Here is a 9966-nt window from a genome sequence, read left to right as displayed (position 1 = left end):
TTGATATAGCTGCCATATAAACCGATCTTGGGTCTTGACTTCTTAAGCCTCTAGAGGGCGCAATTCTCATCCGATTTGACTGAAATTTTGCACGTTGTGTTTTGGTATCACTTCCAACAACTGTGCTACGTATGGTTCAAATCGGTTCATAATCTGGTATAGCTGTCATATAAACCGATTTTGGGTCTTGGCTTCTTGAGCCCCTAGAGGGCGCAATTCTCATCCGATTTGACTGAAATTTTGCACGTGGTGTTTTGGTATCAATTCCAATAACTGTGCTACGTACGGTTCAAATCATAATCTAGTAGAACTGTCATATAAACCGATCTTGGGTCTTGACTTCTTGAACCTCTAGAGGGTGCAATTCTCATCCGATTTGACTGAAATTTTGCACGTTGTGTTTTGGTATCACTTCCAACAACTGTGCTACGTATGGTTCAAATCGGTTCATAATCTGGTATAGCTGTCATATAAACCGATTTTGGGTCTTGACTTCTTGAGCCCCTAGAGGGCGCAATTCTCATCCGATTTGATTGAAATTTTGCACGTGGTGTTTTGGTATCAATTCCAATAACTGTGCTACGTACGGTTCAAATCGATTCATAATCTAGTAGAACTGTCATATAAACCAATCTTGGGTCTTGACTTCTTGAGCCTCTAGAGGGCGCAATTGTCATCCGATTTGGCAGAAATTTTGCACGTGGTGTTTTGGTATCAATTCCAATAACTGTGCTTATTATGGTGCAAATCGGTACATAACCTGATATAGCTGCCATATAAACCGATCTGGTATCTTGACTTCTTGAGCCTCCAGAGGGCGCAATTGTTATCCGATTTGGCAGAAATTTTGTACAACGGCTTCTCTCATGACCTTCAACATACGTATCTAATATGGTCTGAATCGATCTATAGCTTGATACAGCTCCCATATAAACCCATCTCCCGATTTTGCTTCTTGAGCCTCTACAAAGCGCAATTCTTATCGGAATGAACTGAAATATTACACAATGACTTCTACAATGTTCAGCATGCATTTATTGTCCGAATCGGACTATAACTTGATATAGCTCCAATAGCACAACAGTTCTTATTCAGTATTCTTTGTTTGCCCAAAAAGAGATACTGCGCATAGAACTCGGGAATGCGATCCATGGTGGGGGGTATATAAAATTCGGCCCGGAATTTTGCTTAAATTTTATATTCATGGGAAATTTTGTCAAAATTTGCTATTTAAAGGAAGTTTTTAATAAATTAAAAATTATCATTTTGGATTTAAAACTTGAATATATTTTTATGTTTAAGTACTTGGAGTTCATGTATTTATTTGAAGGCACGTTTATTTTTTGTCATGAGCGTATTAGAGACGTAGTGCTAAAACAATCTCAAGTCAAATAAAAGGTAAAACCTAGTTCCAATATTGTCATGTAAACAATATTATCAATGAATAATAATAACAGCAATAATAAGCGAGGGGGAATGGGGTTACGATTTTGCTAATGTTGTTTGTAATTCCTAGAAAATATATCAGTTGCCAAAATCAAACTTTTAAGATCCGGCCCTGTCTTGTTCAAAAACTTTTCTGAATTTTAATATCCCAAGACCAAAGCCTTGCAAACCATTTCATTGCCAACGTTTAACCCGGCAACATTAACGAAAATGCAAATTTCGATCTCTATTCTTATATCGACTCTCATTGCATCTTTAGAGGCTCAAAAGTATATGATCAACTGTTTCTATGGTTCTTGGGCCTCGAAAACTTTGAAACCTCAACTACTGCCCCAAGGCATTAATCCCAATTTGTGCACCCACATCACCTATGCCTTTTTTGAACTAACCGGCAGTGGACGGGTAAATCGCCATGAACACGAGTATGGTAAGAATTTCAATACCTCCAACATTTTTCTATAACCCATTTTGTTATTTGTTGCCTCCCCACAGCTACCTTAGCGGCCTTCAGCAAATTGAAATCGAATAAAGGCAAACCAAAGTTAATAGCCGCAATTGGAGGTCCCAGTGTAAAGGCAGAACAGTTCACTGCCATAGCAGCAGATGAAGAAGCGCGCACCCAACTTGTGACATCTGTCGCAATGTTGCTCAGAGATTACAGCTTCGATGGAGCAGATCTGCATTGGTATTTTCCTGGTAGGCGTTTCCATAATGAGGACAAGGAAAATTTTGTAACTTTGCTGAGAGATTTGAAAGCTGAGTAAGTATAGAAGGGGGAAGGGAGATTAACTAGGTCCATTAATGGGCATTAATTACACCAGCCATGCCATTAATTCTAGTCACGTATTTCATTTTTAGTATGACACTTCGTTTGAAAATGAAGTATTTAGGTGTCTAATGAAGCAGTATCCAGATTTGAGTACTTTCAGCAACAATTTTGTTGGAAAAAATTTCATTTGCCTACTATTTCAGTCATATTTTGTTCAATTTTAGGGTATGTTGGGGATTTTTGGCAACATTTTTTGGAATGCATTTTTTTCAATATAATTGACTCCAAATATCCACAGAATGTAGGAGTCTAATGATAAAAAAGGTTAATTCCCAAAGTGGAGACAAAAATCTTCAAAATTCTCCATAATTCAAAATGTTGCTTAAATGTGAGAATTTTTTTTGCTATGGATATTTCTCCAAAGGTTTCTATATTCTAGTGGCTAGAGGAATATCGATCATACATAAAATTAGGCCTTTTCAAACAAATTTCCTAATTTAAGGTAAATTCCCCATTTAAGGTGAATTCCCAAAAATACCTCATTTAAGGTGAATTCCCAAAAATTCCTCATTTAAGTTGAATTCCCCAAAATTCCATATAGGTGAATTCCCAAAAATTCCTCATTTAAGGTGAATTCCCCAAAATACCTCATTTAAGGTGAATTCCCCAAAATTCCTCATTTCAGGTGAATTTCCCAAAATTCCTCATTTAAGGTGAATTTTCCAAAAATTCCATATAGGTGAATTCCCCAAAATTCCCCATTTAAGGTGAATTCCCCAAAATACCTCATTTAAGGTGAATTCCCCAAAATTCCTCATTAAAGGTGAATTCCCCAAAATTCCTCATTTAAGGTGCATTTTCCAAAATTCCATATAGGTGAATTCCCCAAAATTCCCCATTTAAGGTGAATTCCCCAAAATTCCCCATTTAAGGTGAATTCCCCAAAATTCCTCATTTAAGGTGAATTTTCCAAAATTCCATATAAATTAAAATGCAGCTTTAAGAGTGAGATTTTTTTTTCAACTTTCGATATTTCTCCAAAGACGTCTATATGCTTGTGGCAAACGCCAGATACAAAATTGAAATTCAATCCCATGGCAGTTGGTTATACGTACCGGATTGACCCGATGGAGTCCTTCATCGGTGAGGGCTGCCGTCTCAGTGTACAGTACACTGCTACAACAACAAATTGAAATTCGAAAAATTAAAAACCAATTTCCCTTTTGGTAATGTTTCTCAAAGCATGCTTCGAAAGGTCTGGGGTCTGGGAAATACAAAAGAATCCTTACTAGTTAAATAAAGGGTGATTTTTTAAGAGCTGTGGGAAAGTTTTCCAAAAAAAAAACACATAAAATTCAGAAAATGCACGAAATCTTTATTAAAATCGATAGTACGCTTCATTTAATTTAGTGTTTGAAGATTATTTCATGCAAATGTTGACCGCGACTGCGCCTCAAATGGTACATCCTCTTGGTCCAATTTTGGACCGCTAAGTTCCAATGCGTCAATTGAAGCGGGCTTTTCTGTAAAGACATGAGCTTTAATATAGCCCCACAAAAAATGGTCTAAAGGCGTTAAATCGCACGATCTAGGCGGCCAATTGACCGGTTCCGAACGTGAAACAAAATGTTCATCGAATTAGCCTCTAAATAAGACCATTGTTATACGTGTCGCATGGCATGTGACAACGTTTGGTTAAAACCATATGTCATGCAAGTCAGGTTCTTACATGTTGGTCAAAAAAAAGTTGAATATCATCTCACGGTAGCGCTCACCATTCTCAGTTACATTACGATTCGCATCATCTTTGAGGAAGTACGGTCCAATGATGCCACCAGACCATAAATCGTACCAAACTGTGACTTGTTCTGGATGCATTGGTAGCTTTTGCAATGCTTTTGGCTGATCTTAACTCCAAAATCGGAATTGTGCTTATTTACGTACCCATTGAGCAGAAAATGAACTTCGTTCATAAAATGGAAGAAGCGCGGGATGAAATTTTTTAACAGAGAACGTATTTTTATACCAACCACCATAAGATGAGGGTATACTAATCTAGCCGTACCGTTTGTCATACCTCGAAATATTCATCTAAGACCCCATACAGGGTATATATTCTTGATCGTCTTGATGTTCTGAGTCGACCTAGCCATGTCCATCCGTCTGTCGAAATCACAATAACGGTCGAACCCGTTAAGCTAGTCGTTTGAAATTTTGCCCAGATACTTAGTATTAATGTGCGTCGTTTGGGATTGCAAATGGGCCATATCGGTTCAGATTTAGATATAGCTCCTATATAAACCAATCTCCCAAATTGACTTCTTGAGACCCTGGAAGCCGCAATTTTCGTCTGATTTGGCTGAAATTTAGCACATGATATTCTGTCATGACTTCCAGTAACTGTGCCGAGTGCGGTTCAACACGGTTAATAACACTATATAGCTCCCATATAAACCGTTCTCACGATTTGAATTCTTTAACCCTCCGGAAGCCGCAATTTTTGTTCGATTTATCTTAAACTTTGCGTACGGTTTTCTGCTATGACTCCCAACAACCGTGCCTAGTGTGGCCCAAATCGGTCAATAGCATGATATAGATCCCATATAAACCGATCTCACGATTTTAATTCTTTAACCCTCTGGAAACCGCACTTTTTGTTCGATTTGGCTGAAATTTAGCATGTCCAAATCAGTCAATAATCTGATATAGCTCCCATATAAACCGATCTCCCGACTTGATTTCTTCAGCCCCTGGAAGCCTAAATTTTCATCCGATTTGGCTGAAATTTTGCACGCAGTGTTTTTTTATGACTTCTATAAACTTTGCAAAATATGGTTCAAATCGGTCCATAATCTGATATAGCTTCCATATAAACCTATCTCCCAATTTGACGTCTTGAGCCCCTGGAAGCCGCAATTTGAGTCTGACTTGGCTGAAATTTTGCAGGCAGTGTTTTTTCATGACTTCCATCAACTTTGCAAAATACGGTCCGGATCGGTCCATACTCTGATATAGCTCCCATATAAACCGATCCGCCGATTTGACTTCTTGAGCACCTGGAATCCAAAATTTTCATCCGATTTGGCTGAAATTTTGCGTGCAGTGTTTTGTTTTGAATTCCAATAACTGTGCCAAGTATAGTCCAAATCGGTATATAACCTGATATGGCTTCTATATCTCCCGTTTTGACTTGTTCAGTCTTTGCAAGCCCTAATTTTTATCCGATTTAACCTGATATGGCTTTTATATAAACCGATCTCCCGTTTTGACTTGTTCAGTCTTTGCAAGCCCCAATTTTTATCCGATTTGGCTGAAATTTTGCATGCGATGTTCTGTTACGATGTGCCAACTACGGTCAAAATCAGAAATATCGACAAGCTTAACTTTTTCCATATATTCAAACTTTTTTCCCCATTAGGGAAATTTTTGGGGATTTTTCACAAAGTTTGGGAATTCAAATTTTTTGATATTTTTTAAACCCTAACATCGCCATTTTGATGTTTCGATTCCGCGCTTTTTTCCTCACTTAAGGGATTTTTGGCAATTTTTAAGAAATTCGAAAAATTTACTTTTTGTCAGTTCAGTAGGCTCATATGTTAACGAAAAAAAAAAATCATAAAAAAATTCTTACCATGTTTCTACATCCTGCATCAAAATATCTGAGAAATATTGCAAATACTGAAAAGTGCCACTTTTTCAATATGGTGTTGTCCTCGTCAAGCTCCTGTAGGTGAGCAAGGTCATTCCGGTCCAACAGACCGATCTCTGCGGGAATAGGGTGGCCATTGGTTATTTAAAGGCGCCAATAACCCCCCTTGTCATATCGAGCATCATAGGCACTCAGTATTTGTGCTAGAGCCGGTGCCACCCGGCCTGAAACTCTCCGCTCGATACCGCTGATTGTCCGTGACTGCCGTTGCAGCTACTCCGTATGGAGCTTTCCACTATCCGCAACCTGTGGACACTGCCGGTAGCTCGCAGCTAAGCTTCTCTTGACAGCCATGTACACCACACAGATCGAACCTCAATTTTCCAGTCCGTGCGGTGCTCACAGCTATCCCCATTCAAGGGAAGTTTTGGGGATAGCTTCAAGGGAAGTTAACATTCCCAATTTCTCGCCAATGGGCATTTTTTGGGGATTTTTGTAAAAATTTTGGGAATTCAACTTTTTGTTTTATTTCACAAGCCGCCCTTATCCTTTAACTAAATGCAAAAATTTTTAACATCCTTCGCCAAAATGTCAATGGAAAGTCGAATATACTAAACAATCCCACTTGTTAAAACAAATTCCCTTAAAGGGGAATTGGGGGGAAAACTTGGAAATTTCACTTTTTATATTTCATAAGCTCCCTATTATTCACTGTTTAACTGCAAAAGATTTATTACATCCCAGCTGTAAATGTTTCCCCATTTTAGGGAATTTGGGGGATTTTTTGTTTATAATTTGGGAATTTCACATTTTTCATTTTGTTAGACTAATCACAAAACGGTAAAAGTTTGTATAACGTGGGAGCAAACGTAGGGCCACCTTAGCGCAAAGGTATGACGCTGAACAGCTGGATTCGAATCCTGGCAAAAACATCCTAAACTGGCAACATTTCTGAGGTACTATGCCATGTAAAACTTCTCTCCAAAAGAGGTGTCGAACTGCGGCACGCCGTTCGGACTGGGCTATAAAAAGTAGGCCGCTTTTCATTGAACTTAAACTTGAATCGGACTGCTCTCATTGATATGTGAGAAGTTTGTCCCTGTTCCTTAATGAATTGTTCATGGGCAAAATTTGCATTTGCAGGGGAAAACTTTTTCCCATATGGGAATTTTGGGGATTTTTCTATGCACTATAAGGGACATTTTTTTTTTTTTTTGGGAAATTCCAAAACTTTTAAAATTTTTTAAAATTTTCTTCTTTTATTTTATAGCCAACATTTTTTTTTAAATATTTTTCAGATTAAACGAAAATGGTTACATTTCCGGCGTTACAGTTAGTGGTGAGGTCGAGTATGCCGCACGCTGGTATAATGTATCCCAAATTTCTCCCAATGTAGATTTTATCAATGTCATGGCCTATAATTATACCAGCAGCATATTTCCCGTTTTTCTTGCGCCATTGTTTGGTGAAACTAGCCATGTTGAAGCCAGCATGAATTTTTGGATAGCACACGGTAAAGAAATAGAGAACACAAAATGATGGAAACCTTTTTTGAGTTTTCTTTTCAATTCTAGGTGCTCCCGCTGGGAAACTAAATTTGGGTGTAGCTTTAATAGGTCGCTCGTTCAAAATTAAGATTTTGAAGCCTGAACTGAGGACTACTACTAGCGGACCGCTGGAGAAGACCACAATGGCACCGGTTAAGGAGACCACAATGGCACCGGTTAAGAAGACCACATTGGCACCTAATGTTACGACCACACCATTTCCTCGTTTCAACACCTTTACTCAAATGTGTATACGGGGTAAAAACAAGTCGGCTCACTATCACTATATACCACGAGTGGAGACTGCCTTTATGATAGAAGGAAATGTGTTGACAGGCTTTGAAAATGATCAAAGTCTGGGCGCCAAAATGGGGTTTGTGAAAAAACACAGTCTGGGTGGAGTGATGATTTGGTCTCTGGAAAATGAAGATTTCCTAGGTAGATGTGGTCTGAAATTTCGTATATTGCGTTTGATTAACACCTTGTTGAAATAGTGGAAAACTTGTGGTGGCATTTATAATATAAAATTTTGAAAAAAAAATGGAAAACATTTAATAGACTATTCTTTTTGTATATCAAAAAAGTTCCAAAAAAGGCGGCGTTCTCATAAGAGCATAAAAAACACTGTTCAATACTCAAGTGTATTGAACCAACATTTTATCATTTAGACCTAATTAAAAAAGTCATTGAATGACCCATATGTATGCACAACAGGTGTACATACATAAGAACTGACCTATTTATCTTTGTTTGCTTTGATTGCACCATTATTGGCAATCTTCATTTCTCTGCTTTCGATCATGACGAGAGAGCATAACAACAAACATACACAAGCAAAGCACGACATTGTTGTTGTTCTGCCTTTGACTTCTCTAAGAACCTTCAAACCATCGAAGGGATTAGAAGAGTAGCCAGACAACTTTCAATTGTTCAGCCGTACGAAAGCTAGCAAAGACAGTGGTCGTAGTTTATTAAAAACAGAAAATCCTAGTTAAAACAAAGTCAAGAATAAAACCCATCCGCTATATCAGACAGGTTCTCAAAGAAATGGGAACCTAAAGTGGGACTCCTTCTGACTGCTAGTGAGGGACACACACCCAGAAAGTGTTCTATAGTCTCCTCTTCTTCGAAGTCCTCACAGCTTCTGCAAAAGTAGTTGCTGGCAACCTTTAGTCTGCCAGCATGTTTTCCGATTAGACAGTGGCCTGTCATGGCGGACACAATGACTGAGACGTCTGTTCTAGCCAAAGACAGCAAAGCAGTAGACCGCTTCAAGTCTAGATGAGGCCACATAGTTTTGGAAGGCTCACAGCCCCCTCTTTGTGACCACCTATCGTTCGTTATCCTTCGGGCCTGGTCCTGAAAACTTAGCTTACATGTCGCTAAAGGCATACTCACAAATTCCATTTTCCCTGGAACGTGTAGGATAGTTCCTAGTCTCCCAAGCTTATCCGCTTTACAATTCCCTGGGATATCTCTGTGGCCCGGCACCCAGAACAGGTGAATTTTTAACTGTTCAGCCATCTCGTTGTGACATCCACGACAGTCGAGGGCCGGTTTTTTTGTTCAGAAATACGTTCTCCAGGGATTTAATGGCTGCCTGGCTGTCTGAAGATATTTATGCCAATCGTCGTTATGTCCTCACAGCTTCTGCAACAGTCGTTGCTGAAAACCTTTAGTCTGTCAGCATGTTTTACGTTTAGATAGTGACCTGTCATGACGGACACAATGACTGAGACGTCTGTTCTAGCTAATGACAGCAAAGCAGTAGACCTCTTCTAGATTAGGCCACATAGTGTTGGAATGTTCACAGCCTCCTCTTTGTGACCATCTATCATTCGTTGTTCGTAGTTCCAATCGGTTCTATCAGGAAAAGTGGTACAGTACTTTTTATCAAAAAGTGGCTCAGGTAGGGTGTAATCCACCCTGCCTGCAACATTGGATATAGTATCAAGGATAACATAATGTCTGTAGCCGCCACATGACCAATGAGAAAGCCTCATTGGTCATGTGGCGTATAGTGGTCGCTGCAATTTGGGCAGCCACAATGTCCAGAGGCATAAGATGAAGCATTAAATTCAGTGCATCAGATGGTGTCGTCCTCAGTGCGGTTGTGATGCACAAACAAGCCATCCTTTGGATCCGGTTAAGTATTGGGCAATAGGTGGACTTCTGAAGCGCCGTCCACCAGAGCACAACACCATATAGCATTATAGGTCTGGCAACTGCAGTATATGCCCAATGCAAGACACGCTGTCTAGGTGTATAGGGCAAGAGTGGCCTTTCTTGTCCTTTTCAAAATGTTGGATTTGAAGTTCAATTTCATGTCCAGCAAAACACTCAGGTTTTTTGCGCTTTCTGTAAATGGAACATTCTCTCCACCCAAGGAGACAGTTGCCACTGTAGGCAACTTGTATCTCCTGCTGAAAAGAACTGCTTCTGTCTTGCACGGATTTATGTCCAGACCACTTTCAGTAGCCGACTTTGCTGTTGCACGTAGAGCTTTCTGAAGTATATCTCTTGGAGTGCTGGGAAACTTTCCCCTAACCGCAATT

The 9966-nt window shown here is 39.3% G+C and overlaps 1 protein-coding gene across 1 annotated transcript; it reads left to right on the top strand.

The window, feature by feature from the left end:
- Positions 1–1463: 1463 nt before the first annotated feature.
- Positions 1464–7966, top strand: LOC106083218 (chitinase-3-like protein 1). Its single transcript, XM_013246107.2, has 4 exons — positions 1464–1873; positions 1939–2206; positions 7163–7377; positions 7439–7966. Exons 1-4 carry the CDS (start codon positions 1657–1659, stop codon positions 7903–7905), a joined length of 1167 nt encoding a protein of 388 aa, XP_013101561.2. The 5' UTR covers positions 1464–1656; the 3' UTR covers positions 7906–7966.
- Positions 7967–9966: the final 2000 nt, after the last annotated feature.

Source organism: Stomoxys calcitrans, chromosome 4 (assembly GCF_963082655.1).
Source record: "Stomoxys calcitrans chromosome 4, idStoCalc2.1, whole genome shotgun sequence".
Taxonomy (NCBI): Eukaryota; Metazoa; Arthropoda; class Insecta; order Diptera; family Muscidae; genus Stomoxys; species Stomoxys calcitrans.
The sequence above is the reverse complement of the archived record's forward strand: the minus strand, read 5'-3'. Positions and strand labels throughout refer to the sequence as shown.